The 19820-nt window shown below is 42.7% G+C and overlaps 1 protein-coding gene across 2 annotated transcripts in view; it reads right to left on the bottom strand.

Annotated features, from left to right (window-relative positions):
- Positions 1-1009: 1009 nt before the first annotated feature.
- The window catches only part of mapk12a (mitogen-activated protein kinase 12a), a 102192-nt gene continuing 83381 nt past the window's right edge, over positions 1010-19820 (bottom strand). For both annotated transcript variants that reach the window (XM_059987431.1, XM_059987432.1), the window contains 3 exons: positions 13845-13923; positions 9478-9651; positions 1010-3776 (listed from right to left, as the gene is read on the bottom strand). In XM_059987431.1, coding sequence (XP_059843414.1) covers positions 3703-3776; positions 9478-9651; positions 13845-13923 — 327 coding nt within the window. In that variant the 3' untranslated portion in view covers positions 1010-3702. The remainder of the gene's footprint in view (positions 3777-9477; positions 9652-13844; positions 13924-19820) is intronic.

Genomic DNA, 19820 nt, shown 5'->3' with positions numbered 1-19820 from the left:
ATTCTAATATTTTTCCCATCATGTAGTTTACTTTCAATCCAGTTCACAATTTATTACGTACCAAAATGCAATTCACAGTGCTCTTTCAGGAACACAACAGTAAATTTGAGCGCAGGTATCAAAAGCAACAAAGGAGTGTGTGGAGTTCACACATTTAGTGGTGTGTGAGATCCCAGATGAAATACTGCCTGATGTATAGTACAAATGGTAATGAAATCACTGGAAAATAGCAATAAATATGCAAAAGTATGCTTTCAAGTATTTTAAATGAGCAGAATTTTACAGTAATTGATTGTACACAGCATTCCACATTAATAGCCTGATAATCAGACAGTAACATGACAGACGTAAATGCCCAGTAAAAATGTATAAATCCAGAGGGTGTTGCCTGAGATACTTTGTGTGTGAGTGTGATTTTCATATTCTAATAGATAGAGTCATATTTAACTAATGTACATGAATTCAATGTTGGAGCTTAGGCAAGTAAACTTTTAATGGTTTAGTGAGTCTTAATTATTGCCTAACAACCACTGTGAACGGAAATTGATGTTAAAAAGATTCCTGTTCTTTTGCGTATCAATTTGAGATTTAAAAATTGATTTGTTTTATTCTTTGTCTTTCTTTCTCTCCATTTCTTTATTATGCTTCTTGCAAATATAGTGGATTCCAGTTAATTGGGATGCATCAGGACCTGTACATTTTGGCCCAATTAAGTGGCTGCCCCAGCTAAAGATGGCACCAGAGGGTGTCTTCTCCCAGCTTATCAGCAAAACAATGAAATTCTTCATTTTCTAATGTCTCTATTTTCCTTTTCAGGGCGGTTGGGGTTTTGTCCTGTTGGGATCTTTGATCTCCACCGCCACACAAAACTGTGGTTCCGCACTGTGGTGCGTTCCCGTTCTTGGAGCTTGCCGATCGGCCGCATTTTGATATGTCCAGGTTCAGCCTGAGGTCGGGCGCCTTCGAGGACTTGCACGGCTAGTGGACATGAATTCTTGCTGGTGTTGTGAACTGAAGCACAGCAGGAGCTGGAACATTGAAGGCATTGAGAGTGGCTGTCGGAATCCTCTGCTCTCACTAATCGATCTCTCTCTCTCTCTCTCTCTCGATAGTGAGGGAGAATTTGCTGCTGATTTCTGAGTCGGGGAACTCAAAATGAAAAGCAACACTTCAGATTGACTGTAGCATCAAAATAGTGACTGTGGTCTACCCTCTCGCCGTGGAAGGAGCGATATCTGTCTTTCCCTTGTTAATGAGAGTGCCTTTGGGATGTTGGAGTGAACAGCTAGTTTTTGATGTACTGTAGACTTCGGGGGCTTTGCTCTTGCTTGCCTGGTGGGTGGGGGGAATGTTGATGCTTTATGCTAGAATAAGTGGGGGAGGGGGATGGAGAGGATTGATGCTGCTTGCCGCTGCATTTGTGTGGGGGGGGGGGAAGGGGGATTTGATGCTCTTACAATTTTACTGTCATTCATTCTTTGCAGGTTTTCTTTTGTTTTGAGGATTTCTGCAGAGAGTAAGAATTTCGGGTTGTATATTGTATACATTCTCTGATATTAAATGGAACCATCAAATTAGTGAAAGTTTATGAAAATAATTAAAAAGGTATAAAAAAAGCCAAACTGAGCCAAAATTATGTATTTAAATGAAACAGAGAACAAATTTAGAACATTACCAATGGTACTACAGTACTATAAGAACTATGTATTAGTTGCTAATAGTTATCAACAAAGGAATTCATTCGATTGCATCCTCCAAATCTACATTTTCATTGTAACATTCAAAATGATTATAAACACCACCAAATTCTTCGTAGTTCCTACCTTGTTGAACTAGTGAAACCGTTTAATTTTCTCTCACTATTCACTTGGAGCATGGTGTGTAGTGTCTAACGGCCATGTGTGTGCGCATGACTGACCCTTGTTAGAACCTGTTCGGCAACAGTCTGCCGCCTCAATTAAACGGCTATTTTCTTGATTAGTTATTGTCCTTTCAGAGTTGTCCCAAATAAGCAGCTGTCCTGACTAACCAATGGCCCAATTCACCAGAATCCACTGTTCTGTGATATCGAACTAAAAATTCCAGGTTTAGAACAGATATGGTTTGTAAGCAGTTCTGTATTCTGGCTTGGTACACAGTTGCTTGCCCTGTATACATTGGATTCAGATGCATTACAGAAAGCGCTGTTCCTCCCTCCGTACAAAGTCAATAGGAATACACAAGTATTGAACGTCATACAGTGGGTTTTTGCTGTCAACTTCACTGGGACTTGAAAGGCAGTTTAACAAATGGAGCTATTCACCAGGAATATTGAAAGCAAAGGAAATGTGAATAAGATCTGACCAGTACTGTATGCACCATAAAGAAATTGTTGAGGTCTGTTCATCATTGCATTTTGAAAATGTAATATCTGATGATTATTTTATTTATTGAGATACGGTGTGGAACAGGCCTGTTATCACTCAGTTAACACTGAGCCACACCACACAGCATCCCACCCATTTAACCCTTGCCTAATCACAGGACAATTTACAACGACCAATTAGGCTACTATCCTGTATGTCTTTGGACTGTGGGAGGAAACCGGAGCACCCAGAGGAAACCCACGTATTCCACAGGGAAGATATACAAACTCCTTACAGAGGACATTGAACTATGAACTCCCTAAGACCCAAACTGTAATAGTGTCGTATTAACCACTACACTAATGTAGAATTCTATACTTTTAATGAATGTTCCTGTGTCGTTATAGTGCAGGGGTTCCCAACATTTTTTATGCCACAGACCAATACCATTAAGCAAGGACCCCAGGTTGGGAACCCCCGTAATGGAATTTTGAATAGTTCAGATTTTATGTTGGAATTTAAACAACTCAATAAAAGGTTGATAATAGTTTTATATTATCTTACCAGTGGTACCTGAAGAATCCTAATGTAAGGTGTTAAACAACATGGAATTAGAGTAGGCAAGAGGCTGAAATTGGAACTGTCTATCCCCTGCTACTAACTACAACTCATATTTATACCGAACTTACAACATACTGTGGTAAAACATTCCAAGGCTCTTCACAGTAGCATAATTGGACAAAAATGTAAATACATTATTTGGTATCTATACAAATGAGGCTTAGAAAACTATGCTGAAAATATAAGCCCATAAGGAGACAGGAACAGAATTAGCCCATTTGGCCCATTGAGTCTGTTGGGCCATTCAATCATGGCTGATCCTATTTCATCCCCTCCTCAGCCCCACTCCCCGTAACCATTGATAAGTGGTTAATATGCTACAAATCACCTTCTACTAACAGGGGATCACAACTTCTATTATTTCCAATTAATCTGTAGTTCAAAACAGTGAGGATAAAATTCAAAACTGTAAAAGTTAGTGGAAAGTTTGCTATAAACACAAGATTTTATTTTTCTAAATTAACTTTATCAAACAGCAACATATCTAATCTATAAATGTTTAAATATGTTATAACTCCAAAGGCATCTTTTTGAAAATGTTGATACGCAGTAATATTAGTCCGACCTTGGAAGTTACTCTGTGTTTGAAATGGAGGCCATAGGCATAGAATTACAGTACTGTACATTTTTTTCCAATATTCTAAAAACAAAAGATCTAAAATTAATGTTTTCACAGCTCCCTGCTGCACAAATATATATACTTCGCCTGATTTGTCCTGTCATTCTGACTCCAGAGCTACACTGAAGTTTCCTTCGACTCTGGTACTGCTGCTGAAGTCTTAAAGTTAACTACTTCTTCATATGTATGACCTAGAGAGAAAATAAATAGATTTCTTGAAATAAATCATATTTTACAAATTATCCAGATATAATATTTCCTATTCTTTTACAATTTGTTTCTTTGGAAGAAGTCAGATTGTCTCACTTTCTCTATGAAGAGCTGACTTCCAAATAGGATTCATGGCATCATCAGGACCCGTCCCCATGTCTGACAGGTTCCAAATGCAGATGAGTTTGAGCAGTGGCCTGCGATAAAACTTTGGAGGTTTATCAGGAAACACGGGGCTTCTTCCTTTCCCAATATGTTAAAGTCTGTCAGGCCTTACAGGCTCATCGGGCTGGTGCTTATGCCAGTTTCCATGGTGTGAAGCAACTCCTCCCCGCCGCCCCTCCGCCCCCCCAGATAGGACGCCTATCTATCGCGAGGTTAACCCCCAGCATTTAGCTGGTACCCGATCTCAGTTGGGTGGACTGGAGCAATGTGTGTGTGTGCCTTGCTCAAGGACACGACACGCTGCCTCGGCTGGGGCTCAAACTCACGACCTTCAGATCGCTGGTCCAACGCCTTAACCACTTGTCCACGCCCCACACTTTCCCAATATGCCTGTATGTATTGATATATGTGAAGTCCGTTGATATGCAGCACGATAACATTCAGGTTAGTGAGATGCTATTACAGCTCGGGGCATCGGAGTTTGAAGTTTAATCCAGGCATCTTCTGTTTTCCCCGTGAAATACATGGGTTTTCTCTGAGTGCTCTGGTTTCCTCCTACAGTCCAAAGATGTACCGGGTTACATAGTGAGAGCCTATCCTCACTACTACTCCCCCACGGCAGCTATAACAACCATACGGAACCAGTAAGTCATAAATCCAGCAGTAAATTTAGTGAAGAGTTCATTAACCAGATTAATCGGGGTGTTAGAAGTTGCTGAGTGATGTAGCTCAAAGGTTCAGAGGGGCCTATTCTGCACTGTATCTCTAAATAAAACATTTTGCCCCATAAAATAATCCTCATGTAACTACTTTCTGTGTCATATGATGTCAGTGATCATTGTTCTTTTCAAATATTTCTACAGAACTGGTTTCCCATTGCCTTCTGAGGCAGTGTCTTTATAAGGAGGGGGGGATAGTAAGCAGGTGCTACACCTTACCCAAGGGTGACCTGCAGGCCAGTGGAGTGAAGGAACGCCTTACACCTCCTTTGTTATCCACCCTGCCACCCGGAATCTATACACCTCATAATTTTACAAACTTCAGCCCGGTTTCCTTTCAGCCCCCACTGCTTCAGAGAAAAGTACATAGAGCAGGGTGCATGAAGTTTTCATGAATCTGCTTTCCAATGGATTGGGTATTTTGTTTGAATTTATTTCTTTAAGACAGATTTTCTCAGAGTAACTTTAATTATGAGCATGCTGGAGAAGTGTTAATTGCAAGTACAGAGGAAGAACTACAAAACTTAATTGATATGGTTGTTGAAGAAAGTGCAAAAATGGGTCTATCAATTGCAAAAAGACAGAGTGTATGGTGACATCCAAAAAAAAGGAGAATCCCATCTGCAGGCTGAGAATAAATGGGAAGACATAAAACAAGTACAGAACTTTTGCTACTTAGGAAGCTGGGTGACATCAGATGGCAGGTGCGACATGGACATCAAAAGAAGAATAGGGATGGTAAAACACACCTTTACGAGAATGAAGAGTATACTGACCAACACTAAACGAGGCATGACAACCTGCCTCAGAGTACTGAAATGTTACGTTTATCCAGTTATGTTATATGGTTCAGAATGTTGGACAATTGAAGCAGCAGAGATGTGGTTTTTGAGGAGGATGCAAAGAACATCATGGACAAAGCGAATATCTAATGAGGATGTCATGAACTGAGCAAACACTAAAAGAGAAATAATGTATGAGATCATGAAAAGACTTCACTGGACATGTGATTAGGAAAGAGGAGTTAGAATGCACGGTAATTATGGGAAAGACTGAAGGGAAGAAAGCAGGAGGAAGGCAAAGACAAATGATGATGGAGACAGCAGCCGGAGAACTGGAAATGAATACCAATGAGTTGATCCACTTGACCGAAACGGGAGTGTGTGGGCCAGGGCAGTCAAAGCTCAAACTGGGCATGGCACTTGATGATAACGATGACTGGAGAAATGAATGAGCTTGGGTGGACCCCTGGTGTCCCAGCTGCTCTTTAAATAGAATGAACAGTGCTAACAAACCATTTATCACACCAAATCTCCGCAGGTGATTATGCTTCACACATTTTTCCTGCCTCCGTGCTCATTAACACTCTATTTTTTTCTTCTTTCATGTTTAATTAGTTTCCCCTTAAGTGCAGCTGTGTCTTCACTTCAGCTCTAGTTTTATATCCTCTCGACTTTCTGGTTAATGAACTCTTCACTAAATTTACTGCTGGCTTTCTGACTGACTGGTTCCTTAAGGTTGTCAAAGGGGTGGATAGGGGTGGGCAATAGAGACAAGCTCCCACTACCTATTAAATGTTCCCAATGGCATGTGTCTCAAATAGCCTCCAACAACCAAGTCCAGCTCCCGGCCTTCACGAGTAGCTTAGCTACTAAGCCTGGCGGAACCATTTTTACTGACAGAAGAAGGGACAAAGGCTTCTTAAAGCCAGTTGCTTCGGGCAGATGGGGCTCATCAGCCGTGGTTGGCAGCTCATCTCTGAGAAGGAAATCTCTGGTCTCAAGCCTCCACTGTCTTACAACTATACCCACTCATGGGGAAGGCTTCGTGAGTAAACTCCCAGGAAAAATCCAGAGCTGGAGTCCCTAAGGCAATCCTATGTTGAGTTCAGTGCATGCGAGCTTGATTTCAACTTTTGTAAGTTTGGATAGTAGGGGATATGGAGGGCAATGGTCCCAGCGCAGGTTGATGGGAGTGGGCAGTTTAAGTGACTCGGCATGGAATAGATGGGCCAAATGGCCTGTTTCTGCGCTGTATTTTTCTATGACTCTAATTTCTTGCGGGTAGAAACGTCTTCTAATTTTCTATCCTAACAAATTACTTCATCAGAGAAAACCTGCAATTTCTGGAAATCAAAACAATACACATGAAATGCTGGAGGAACTCAGCAAGCCAGGCAGCACCTATGGAAAAGAGAAAACAGTCGACATTTTGGGCCAAGACCCTTCATCAGGACTGGGGGGTGGGGGATAAAAGATGAGAGTTCAAAGTAAGAAGGTGGGGGAGGGGAGGAAGAAGTACAAGGTTGTAGGTGATAGGTGTAACTGGGAGAGGTGGGGAGGGAGGAAGTAAAGAGCTGGTAAGTCGATTGGTGAAAGAGAAACAGGGCTGGAGAAGTGGGAATCTGATAGGAGAGGATAGAAGGCCATGGAAGAAAGGAAAGGGGAGGAGCAGATGTGATGGGCAGGTAAGGGGAACATGGAAATGGGGAATGTTGAAGGGGGGGCAATTATTGGAAGTTCGAGAAATCGATGTTCATGCCATCAGGTTGGAGGCTACCCAGATGGAATACAAGGTGTTGCTCCTCCAACCTGAGTGTGGCCTCATCGTAGCAGTAGAGGAGGCCATGGACTGACGTGTTGGAATGGGAATGGGAAGCGGAATTGAAATGAGTGGCCACTGAGAGATCCCGCTTTTTCTGGCGGACAGATCATAGGTGCTCGGCGAAATGATCTCCCTATCTAAGTCATGTCTCGCTGGTATACAGGAGGCTGCACCGGGAGCACCGGATGCTGTAGTTGACCCCAAATTCACAGGTGAAGTGTTGACTCAGCTGGAAGGACTGTTCAGGGCCCTGAATGGCAGTGAGGGAGGAGGTGTAGGGACAGGTGTAGCACTAGCTCCGCTTGCAAGGATAAGTGCCAGGAAAGATATCACCGAGGGAGGGATGAATGGACAAGGAAGTCATATAAGGAGCGATCACTGCGGAAAACAGGAAGTGGGGGGTCGGGAGGGGAAGATGTGCTTGGGGTTGGGATGCTGCTGGAGATGGCAGAAGTTACGGAGAATTATGTGCTGGGGTGTGGAAGCTGGTGGGGTGGTCCTCTCTTTACTGACACCTCTACTTGTCTCGCTTTATCCTTTCAGCCATTTTCCTGCACCTTTCCCATGGCCTCTATTTTGTTTTATAAGATAGAAACAGCACCTGCCCACAATGATGACCAACATTCTAAACAAATCTAAGGTAACTGTGTCTGATTTTCAATGACCCCCCCCCCCCAGAAGTGAACCAACATACTCACTTTACATTCTAGACAATGAACCCATTCTTAAAAAAAAACTGATTTTTCTCACAAGTGCACCAAACAAAGGAATCCAGTCACAGATTAAACAAAATTTGCCTTTTCTTTAAAAAGTCTTGAATATCGTAACGATTCATTCACGGTATTTGCGGAAAAAGAGCTTAGAAGTCCACCTTCATTCAGCAGCAAGAAGAGCAGGTATAGTGGCTAAGCATTCTGATGTGCTACTGAGATTCGATTCCACTAACTTCATTGGAGACTAATTTTGGAAGCAGAGTAGAATGCGTAGTTAATTTTATTCAGCTTGTTTACTGCTACTGAGCAATCCTCTAGGCAATAGGTAAAGAAAAAGTGCAGGAGAGGCCGATAAAAGAAGAGGGGGAGACATTGAAATATTTTGTACTTGCAGCGTGGAAGGATGTGAGAGAGCTTGTCTGAGAATGCTGGTTGCAAAAGATGGCTATTCCAAACCCACTTTTGATTCTGGTCCCAAAGGATTAGAGGGAAGATGAGGAAAAATATTTTCAACCAGAGGAGAGTGGCATCTGGAACTTTCTGCCTGAAATAGTGTTAGCTTATTTGTTTAGCGAAACAGCATGGATTCGGCCCTTCCTGCCCCAGCAACCCCCGACAAATCCAACGAACCCTCACCTAATCACGGGGTAATTTACAACAACCAATTAATCTACCCAGTACATCTTTGGACTGTGGGCGGAAACTGGAGAGTACGGGGAAACCCACACATTCCACGGGGAAGATGTACAGAGACTCCTCACAGGCATCACTGGAATTGTACTCCGGAACGCCCTGATAATGTCGCGTTCACCGCTCTGCAGCCCTGGCATCTTTAGTGATAGAAACTCAAATCCTGGATGTGCACTTGAAGAACCATAGATTAGGTGCTGAAAGGGGGAGTTTAATGTGAAGCTTTCTTTCTGACTGGCACAAGCATGACGGGCCAAATAGCCTCTTTCTATGCCATGCAGTACTGTGCAAAAGTCTTAGGCACCTGTAAGAAAAATTCTGTAAAGCAAAGATGCTTTCAAAAATAATGAGAAGTTTCTAAATATCAAAAAAATTACAACGAGCAGTAAGCAGTAAAAAATCTAAATCATATCTATATTTCATGTGACCACCCTTTGCCTTTGAAACTGATTCAATTCTCTTAGGTACACTATCATGCAGTTTTATAAGAAAATTGGATGGTAGGATGTTGTAGGCATCTTGGAGAACTTGCCACAGTTCTGCAGACTTTGGCTGTCTCGCTTGCTTCAATCTCTCCAGGTAATCCCAGACAGTCTCTATGATGTTGAGATCAGGGCTCTGTGGAGGACACACCGTCTGAAACAGTATAAAAAGTCTAGGGTGCCTAAGACTTTTGCACAGTTCCGTCTGCTATAAAATTTGTCAGATCTGCACCACATACAAGTTCCTGTCAGTGGCACCCACAACCTGGCAGAGATTTTAAAAAAAGATAATTGAATAAGTGTTCTTACATTTCCATTCTTCAATGGTGAGGTCTACGTTATCAAAACTATTGTCATATACTTTTGCCACTGTTTCTTCCTCGGGATCTCGGTACTGCTCGAAGTACGGGTGAGCCAAAGCCTCTGCAGCCGTTATTCGCTTCTCAGCATCAAGCACGAGCATCATTTCCAAAAGGTTGACAGCTGTTTTCGGGAAAGAATAAAATCAGCAGCAATTTATAAAATGAAGTGAATCCTGAAGCTGGGAGAACGCTGTGCATCAGACACATAAATAAACCAATACAGTAGGTGTATCTGGCATATTGCACACAGTTCTGGTCGCCCCACTATAGGAGGGGTGTGCATAAGAGATTTATCAGCATACTGCCTGGTTTAGAGGGCATGTGCTATCCCGAGAAGCTGGATAAATTTGGGTTGCTTTCTCTAGAGTGGCAGAGGCTGAGGGGAGATCTGATAGAGGCTTATAAGATTGTGAGAGGCAGAGACAGAGTAGACACTGGTATCTTTTTCCCAGAGCACAAATGTCTAATACCAGAGGGCATGCATTGAAGGTGAGAGGGGGTAGGACCAAATGGTCTCCGTCTATGTTGTATGGTATAAAATTTGTCAGACACCCCCCCCGCACCAGAGGTGGGCAGCACGTCAGTGTCATCCACAACCTGGCACAGGTCTTTTTTCAATAATTTTCATTCAATTGTTTGAATCGGACATTCACCTCACATAGGCACATGTTAGATGTAACAGATCACTGGTGTAAGCCATCAGTTGAGTTATTTTTAGAGAAACATGGACAATTTATAAGTGAACAGGTATTGATTTTATTTCTAATTGCACATTAACTCTCTCACTTCCACCAGCAAGCAATGCACCACCCTGCTAGTGAGAGATGCAACCGGACAGGGAGCTCACAGCATGTCTCTGATTAGCATGTCTCCTCTACGCATGGCCCTGGGCACAGCTGCCTTGGACATGATCAGGCAAACATTGAGGAATTTAGGGCAGTTTTGTGTCGTGACATTTTGCAAGAATTTCCCCTCCTCTCTAGCCCTTTGGCAAAGCAACTGTGGAATTCAGTATATTATTTGATCTGTTTGTAACCACGTATCTGATCTACACTTGTTCAGTCAAATTCCAATCCTATTTACATGACAATTTTTATCTCAGTACAGCAGAGATAAACATACAGAATACATGTCAGGACAAGAAGACCTGAGTTAAATAGGTTAGGACTTTATTTCCAAGAACAGAGTAGATTTGATTGAGGTATACAAGAGGGTGGTGAGGGTATGGAATGAGTTGCCAGCGGAAGTGATGGATGCAGGTTTGATTTCAACATTTAAGGCAAATTTGGATAGGTACATGGATGGGAGGGGTATGGAGAACTAGGGCCTGGGTGCTGGTCAATGGGATTAGGCAGAATAATAGATTGGTACAAACTAGATGGGCTGAAAGGCCTGTTTATGAGTGGACTAGAACTCTATGACCCCTAATTAAAGAAGCTGGTTTTAAAGATAAAAATAAAGGAATTGAGATTGGATACCAATCTCCTAGACATTGTCTCCAGGAACAGGAGAAGCTTCAATTTCCAAGTACCCGGTTACAAATTCAATACCCAGAGTGCAAAGTCAAAACAAATTGCATCCCATTTCATTGACAGGATTGACGTAGGCGATCATGGTCTTTGACCATCATTGTTCTTGACAAATTTTTCAACAAAAGTCATTAGCCTTTTCTGTCTTCTGGGCAGTGTCTTTACAAGACAGGTAACCCCAGCCATTATCAATACCCTTCAAAGATTGTCCACCAAGTGTCAGTGGTCACATAACCAGGTGATATGCATCTGGATATATGACCATCCACCTCCGGCTCCCATGGTTTCAGGTGACCCTGATCCAGAGCGGGGGAGGGTGAAGGCTAAGCAGGTCCTACACCTTGCCCCAGGGTGACCTGCAGGCCAGCAGAGGGAAAGAGTGCCTTACACCTCCCGAGGGAGAGACGCATCTCCACCCCTCCACATCATTGATAGGATAGAGCAGCAAAATCAAACATTTTGCTCTGAACGGCTCAACGTATGATCACAAGTAGAAAACATTTGTTAGAAACTGGATTGCATAAAGTCGTATTTAGTGCGTTTCATGATTCAACTTCGTTGAAAAATGATCCAGCAAGGAAAATCATGGACAATGTGAGATCCACAATTTGCTTACTACGCCACCATACACAAGAGGCACGAATACATACAAACAAATGCAATGGTGACCAAAGACCATAAGATATGGGAGCAGAATCAGGCCATTTGGCCTATCGTGTATGCTCCACAATTTCATCATGACTGATCTAATTTTCCCTCACAGCCCCAATCTCCCGCCTTCTCCCCATATCCCTTCATGCCCTGACTAATCAAGAATCTATCAACATCTGCCTTAAGTATACATAAATATTTGGCCTCCACAGCTGCCTGGAATAAAGAATTGCACAGGTTGACCACTAAAGAACTTCCTTCTCATCTTCACTCAAAAAAAGACATCTTTCTATTCTGAGGCTGTGTCCTCTGGTCTTAGACTCTCCCACCATTGAAATCTTCCTCTCCACATCTACTCTATCAAAGCCTTTCATTTGATAGGTTTCAATTAAGTCGCCGCTCATTCTTCAGAATTCTAGTGAATACAGACCCAGAGCCATCAAACACTCTTCATACGACAAGCCATTCAATCCTGGAATCATTTTCGTGAACCTCCTTTGACCCCTCTCCAGTTTCAGCACATCCTTTCTAAGAGGCCCAAAACTGTTTGCAATACTCCAAGTGAGGCCTAACCAGTGCTTTATAAAGTTTCAACGTTACATCCTTGCTTTTATATTCTAATCCCCTTGTAATAATACTTACAGATGTTCACATGGACCATTCAAGCAGAAAGATGAAATTACGACATACTTGAGAATTCATGGGTCACCATGGTAGTGTAGTGGTTAGTGCAACGCTATTACAGCTTGGTGCACCAGAGTGTGGAGTTCAATCCCAGCATCCTCCATAAGGAATCTGTGTGTCCACCCCGTGGAATACGTGGGTTTCCTCCGGGTGCTCTGGTTTCCTCCCACAGTCCAAAGACACACCGGTTAATAGGTCATTGTAAATAGTTCCGAGTTTAGGATAGGATTAAATTGGGGTTTGCTGGGCAGCACAGCTCAAAGGGCTGGAAGGGCCCATTCCACACTGTATCTCCATAAATAATTGTTTTAACCGTTTCTTAAAGGGTGTCCAGTACTAACCCACTTCTCCTTGGATCCCCTAATGCTCTCTGGCTCCAGTTTGGGACTCATGGCTGCACACCCCACAAGCACTGAACTGCCACATGCTCTTTTTCTATTGGCCAACAATCCCCAGCAACTGGCCCCTGACTACTTTCATCCATTCTGCATGTTACCCCCAATCCCCCCTTACCGTCGATTGGTCCCTGGTAACTTTCATTCTACTCTACAGCTGTCAAATACTTAAATTGCCAAAGCACAGAAAGCACTGGGGTTCCTTAAGGTTATTGTAGCTGGGTGGGAGGGTGGGGACAAGCTCCTACTACCCATTAAATGCTCCCAATGGTGTGCGTCTCAAATCGCCTCTGACAACCAAGTCCAGCTCCTCGCCTTCACGTATGGCTTGACGGAACCATTTCTACTGACAGGAGAAGGGGCAAAAGGCAAAGGGCAAAGGCAAGTTACTGGTGCTTTAAAACCGGTCGCTTAGGGCAGATGGGGCTTGTCAGTCCTGGTCGGCAGCTCATCTAGGAGATGGAAAACTCTGATCTCAAACCTCCACTGCCTTGCAGCTATTCCCACTCATGGGGAAGGCTTCAAGAGCAAACCATGTGGAAAACTCCAGACCGGAGTCCCTAAGGCAGTCCTTTATTGGGTTCAATACTGACTGGCAACTCCTGCAACGCTGTTGGTGCCAAACTGTGTCGGTCCCTGCCGTTCCTTTGGACTCGTCAGCTGCATCAACTTGCCCTCCATATCGTACTGCCCTGACTTGCCTATCACATGGACAGCTGGGACGCAACATCCTCGATAGACCCTGACGAGTGGAGGGCCTCAGAAGGCTCTGGACAAATTGAGAATAAGTGTGCTATGTAGATAGGTACGATGTTCAGGGAGACTGTGTTGGCTGAAGTGCCAGCAGCTCTCTGACTTCACGTCCTCAGCCCACTTCTCCTTTATCATCCTTGCTTACCCCCTAAAACTGGATTTACCCAGCAACAAACACAGGAAAGAATCTTTGGGCATCCCTCAATTAAAAATTTGCTGCTTCGGTGCTCACGATTCATTAATATGCTGTGACAGACGCTACCTCACTCCCAGGTAATTGACTTATGAAAAACGTCTCTTACCCACTTGATTTACATTTGCAAACACTGCTTTAAAATCTTTCTTTGGGACCCTCGGCAAGCTTTTGATGTAATTTTTAGCCTGCAGAGAACAAAAATAGAAAATCATCATTGTTTGGTTCAACGCATCCAATTCATTGGTAGAATTTAAGTATCTAATAGTTACCTAAGACTCTCAAATACATTTGTTTCATTAGTAAACAATGTCAGCTTCTTAATTATATTTAACCCAAGGCAATTTTATAATTAGGTAATTATCTGCAATGGGCAGAAAGCTTCTGGGGAGAGATTGCACAAGCTAGACTGGAGTTCAGAGAAGTGTGAGCTGGCTTGATTGAAATGTAAAGATCGCAAGGGAACCTGACAGGGTGGCAAAGGAAAGGATGCCCCCTCTTTTGTGAGAATCCAGAATTGGGTTTCACTGTGTGAGATGAGGGGATGAGATAATTTTAAAAAATTAGATAATTTTTTCGTTCAGAGGTCATGCGGAACTCAAAGCACAGTGAGAAAAGAGTCTTTGTACATTTTTGAGGCAGACACTGATTCTTGACGGGAAAAGGAGGAAAGGTTACCAGCGATAGATAGGAATGCAGAGCTAAAGGTACAATTACATCAGTATGTAAATGGTGATACAAGCTTGAGGAGCTGAATTGCCTGCCTCCACACCTGGTTTGTATGTTACTATGTACATTCCTTCTTTTGTTACTTCTAGACTTGCCTATTCCATGACTGAACGTCCATCTTCCACCCCACTGTATTTGTCAATGTGGAACACAGAGAGAGTTTGTAAATCTGGCAGGAGCAAAGGATGTACCCCCTTCCCCTTTTCCCAACCATAACTCCCCCCCTCCCTGCCCCCTTCCCAATCTCAGTCTGCAATAGAGATCAGAATCAGAATCAGATTTTAATCGCCAAGTACCTGTGCACATACAAGGAATTTACTTCCGGCGGATGTTGTCTCTCTGCTCATAATAATAATAATGATAAATATAAATGAAAATATAAAAATGAAAATATCCATATCAGAATCAGGTTTTATCATCACTCACATATATCATGAAATTTTTCTTTTACAGCGCAGTACAGTGCAATACATAAAATCACTACTGTGCTTAGGCACCCTAGTCTCTCTCTCTCTCTCTCTATCTAAGACTTTTGCACAGTGCTGCAGATAGCTATCTTTACATTTTGAAAGTAGGCAAAATCATCATGGTTTCAATACTTACTGCTCCTGAACTGGTAGAACCCCTTCAATAAGTCTACATAATCAGAATTTACCATGGTATAGAGTCCCCTAACAATGAAGCCATAATTCAATTCTGCCCAATTCTTTTAATTAGTTTTCAGGGCCATGAATCTGGTTTAAAACTACATTTGCAAATCAGTTTCCTTGATGCAGAATCCCAAAATGCACAGGAAAGTGACCTACACAGAAAGACCTTAATTTTGCAGTCTTTAAATATCAACTAAAAATATTTTACGGTGTCCAGCAGCTGATTAAACTAAAAATAACAGTTATCATTATCGTTATGTGCTGTGTCGTATGACATGGGCATTCACAATCTATCCATGACCACAATTGTTCTTGCCAAAGTTTTCTACAGAAGTGGTTTGTCATTGCCTTCTTCTGGATAGTGTCTTTACAAGACGGGTCACCCCAGCCATTATCAATACTCTTCAGAGTTTGTCTATTGTCTATTGGCATCCGAGGTCACATAACCAGAACTTGTGATGTGCACCAGCTGCTCATACGACCACCCACCACCGGCTCCCATGGCTTCACATGACCCTGATTGAGGGTCTAGGCAGGTGCTACACCTTGCCCAAGGGTGACCCGCAGGCTCGCGGATGAAGAAAAGCCTTACACCTCCTTTGGTAGAGACGCATCTCCACACTGCCACCCAATTGATATGAAACAAAAAAAAGTATGAAAAAGAAATTTTAAAAAAAATTGGAGCATACATGCAAGATTAAGTTAGAAATTAAAATATAAATAGGCAACTTTTTTAAAATTGAGCATTCACAATGCATTATTTATCAGGATATTACAACACACCTTCAGAAAATTCTGATTTTAGAGCCAAATAGAACAGCGTCAATACTCCTTAAAACCTAATGCAACAACATTTAACAATGAAAGTAGTCTATAAATGTTTGAAAGTGCGTGATTTCCCTTTGTTACACAGAAGGTGATCGCAAAACTGTAGGGAATCACACATTACACACACGCAAAATGCTGGAGAAACTCAATAGCTCAGGCTGCATTTATGGAAATGAATAAGCTGTTGTGTTTCAGGCCGCGACCAGGACTGGAAAGGAAGGGGGGAGAATAAAAAAGGTGTGGGGAGGGGAAGGAGGACTAGTTAGAAGGTGATAGGTGAAGCCAGGTTGTTGTGAAAGGTAAATGGTGGAGAGGAAGGAATCTGATAGGAGAAAGGGAAAGAGAAGGCGACCCAGGCACAAGTGATAGGCAGGAGAGAAGAGGGAAGAGGTAAGAGGCCAAGTGGGGAACAGAAAAGGGGAGGGGTGGGGATTTTTTTTACCATTAGGAGAAATTGATATTCATGACACCAAGTTGGAGGCTACCCACATGGAATATGAGGTGTTTGTCCTCCACTCTGAGAGTGGCCTCATTTTGGCAAAAGAGGAGGCCATGGACCAACATGACGGAGTGGGAATAGCGATAGGAATTAAAATGGCTGGCCATCGAGAAACCCTGTTCTTGGCAGATGGAGCAGAGGTGCTCAGTGAAGCACTCCCCCATTTTACGACAGATCTCACCAGGGTAGAAGGGGCTGCATCATGAGCACCGGACACAATAGATGTCCCCAGCAGACTCACAGGTGAAGTGTTGCCTCACCTGGGAGGACTATTTGGGGCCCTGAATGGTGGTGAGGTAAATGGACAGGTATAGCATTTCTGTTGCTTGCAGGGATGTGTGCCAGGAGGGAGATTAGTGGAGAGGGGTGAATGGGCTAGGGAATCACAGAGGGGACCTCCCTGCAGAAAGCGGAGAGTGGGAGTTGAAGGTAAAGTTGTGTCTGACAGGGAATCACACAGTGTCCACATTTAAATATGTTGCAACACCTCAGGGAGGCCAAAATGTTCATAATGTCAGAAAAGGTAATAGCCATTCAGAGGTAGACATGACCATAAAGCAGTAACAGAATAAATGGGCAGAGAACTTCGTAACGTAGCTAAAACATTGGGCAGCTGGGTAAAACTTCAAATCATGTCTTGGGCCTTGCACATACACTTTAGAGCAGTTTTGTACAATTTCTATCCTAAAAACATCATCACGTTTCCTCAGCAGTTCTCTCAGGCAGCAGCCCAGCAGTAGGTTTCTGTGGGTCCTCCAGTTTCCTCCCACAGTATAAAGACGTACCAGGTAGGTTAATTGGTCATTGTAAGTTGTCCCGATATGGCGAGATGAGGGTTAAATCGGGGTCGAAAGGCCGGAGGAGGCCTACCCCGCACTGTATCTCTAAATAAATAAATACTGTAATGCTCTGTTGATCTGGCGTGGTACCACCGAGAGAAACTTGCTCTAAGCTCTCAACATCATTCTACAGGTTTTTAAAAAATGTCAGAAAATTAATAATTCAGTCCATAAAGTATGTCTTTTCATCTCATTTCAAGTACGTGTCAATCCTGACGTTTAGAGAAGTAGTCATCTGAAACTAAGCATTATCTGAAATGTGTGGAATTACTTTGGAATAGTGTTCACATTCAAAGTATATATATCCCTTCTGCAGCTGTTCTATTGAAGTTCTCATTTTCAAAAGTGGAAAATATTTTAAAATACATTTAAATATATTGGTTTCTGGACTGGTTTGAGTTCATTAAAATGGACTGTACTGTAAATTTGTGACTACAGCAGGAAAGCAGTATTTTATTTAGAAACATAGAAAACCAACAGTACAATACAGGCCTTTCGGCCCATAATGCTGTGCTAAACATGTCCTTACCTTAGGACTAACCTAAGGTTACCTATAGCCCTCTATTTTCCTAAGCTCCATGTACCTGTCCAGGAATCTCTTAAAATACCCTATTGTACCCGCCTCCACCACTGTCACCGGCAGCCCATTCCACGCACTCACCACTGTCTATGTAAAAAACTTACCCCTGACATCTCCTCTGTACCTGCTTCCAAGCACCTTAAAATTGTGCCCCCTCGTGTTAGCCATTTCAGCCCTGGGAAAAAGCCTCTGACTATCCACATGATCAATGCCTCTCATCATCTTGTACACCTCTATCAGGTCACCTCTCATCCTCCGTCGCTCCAAGAATAAAAGGCCAAGTTCACTCAACCTATTCTCATAAGGCATGCTTCCCAATCCAGGCAACATCCTTGTAAATCTCCTCTACACTCTCTGTAGTATCCACATCCTTCCTGTAGTGAGGCGAATTTAATTTTTAATTTTTATTAAAGATACAGTGTGGAACAGGCCGTATCAGTCGTTCGAGCCACGCCACCCAGCACGGCCGATTTAACCCTCGCGTAATCACGGGACAATTTACAATGACCAATTAACCTACCAACCAGTACAACTTTTGGACTATAGGAGGAAACCAGATCGCCTGGAGGAAACCCATGCATTCCGGAAGGAGGATGTACCGGAGGCTCCTTACAGATGATGGTGCTGGAATTGAACTCCAAGCTCCGGAACACCCCGAGCCGTAATAGCGTTGAGCTAACCGTTATGTGACCATGGCACTCACTACTTAGTAAGTACAGGCAAAACACATCATGATCCAAAGCAGACAAGGAGGAAATACACTAGTAATTAAATGTATAACTGGATATGAAACAGCCCTTTAAAATGATCCAGTGCTGCATTTTACCGACAATTTCCAAGCTGTCGAGAAAGCTGGTACCAATTATGGGCACCAAGGTATCATAGCAGTAACACAATGCTAAGACAGCTCGGGGTGTTGGAGACTGGATTGCAATCCCGGCTTCGACTGACTAGGGTTAAACTGGGGGATTGCATGACTCGAAGGGCTGAAGGGTGTCTGAATAAATATATTATTAAAATAGCAGAACGTATTGAAAAATTGGCAAGTAGCAATTAATTCACTGGCATTTGGCATGCCTGGATCTACCTCATACAATTCCTTTTCTGTTGTTTTAAATAAGGCTGAACTATAACTTTGATCTAGTTGCAGACTCAAGAGCCTGAATGATGAAGCTTCACTCAAATGATATCTGTATTTACACTATTTCCTCTTCTGTCATTTCCATTACTATGAGGACACTTGCAAATCTCTACAGATGTACCGTGGAGAGCATTCTAACTGGCTGCATCACGCTCTGGTATGGGGAGAGAGGTGTCACAGCACAGGATCAAAATAAGCTGCAGGAAGTTGCGAGCTCGGTCAGCTCCATCATGGGCACGAGCCTCCCCAGCATCCAGGACATCTTAAAGGAACGATGCTTCAAAAAGGCGGCATCCATCGTTAAGGACCCCTATCACCTGAAGGCACACATTCAATGATTCAGGAACAGCTTCTACCCCTCTGCTGTCAGATTTCCGAATGGACATTGAATCCATGAACATTACCTCACAACATTTTTGTACTACTTATTTATTTATTATACATATATATTTTTAACTGCACTTCAGTTTTTTATTATTATGTATTGCCACAAAAACAACAATTTCACAACATATATCAGTGATATTAAACCTGATTCTGATTATTGTAAATCAATGCAAGACTGTTTGTCCAACAGTCCATTTCGGACTGTTAAATGGCTGGGCAGCAAAAGGTCCTGGAAGAAATAGTTCACCATGGCAACATGCTAAGAACATTCATGAGGATCTTAGTCTAAGATTAGCATTAAAGAGTTTATCATAAACATGAGAAAGTCTGCCGATACTGGAAATCCAAAACAACACACACAAAATGATGGAGAATCTCAGTAGGAATGTCAACTGTTTATTCATTTCCGCAGATGCTGCCTGACTTACTGAG

Source organism: Hypanus sabinus, chromosome 13 (genome assembly GCF_030144855.1).
Source record: "Hypanus sabinus isolate sHypSab1 chromosome 13, sHypSab1.hap1, whole genome shotgun sequence".
NCBI lineage: Eukaryota > Metazoa > Chordata > Chondrichthyes > Myliobatiformes > Dasyatidae > Hypanus > Hypanus sabinus.
The sequence above is the reverse complement of the archived record's forward strand: the minus strand, read 5'-3'. Positions and strand labels throughout refer to the sequence as shown.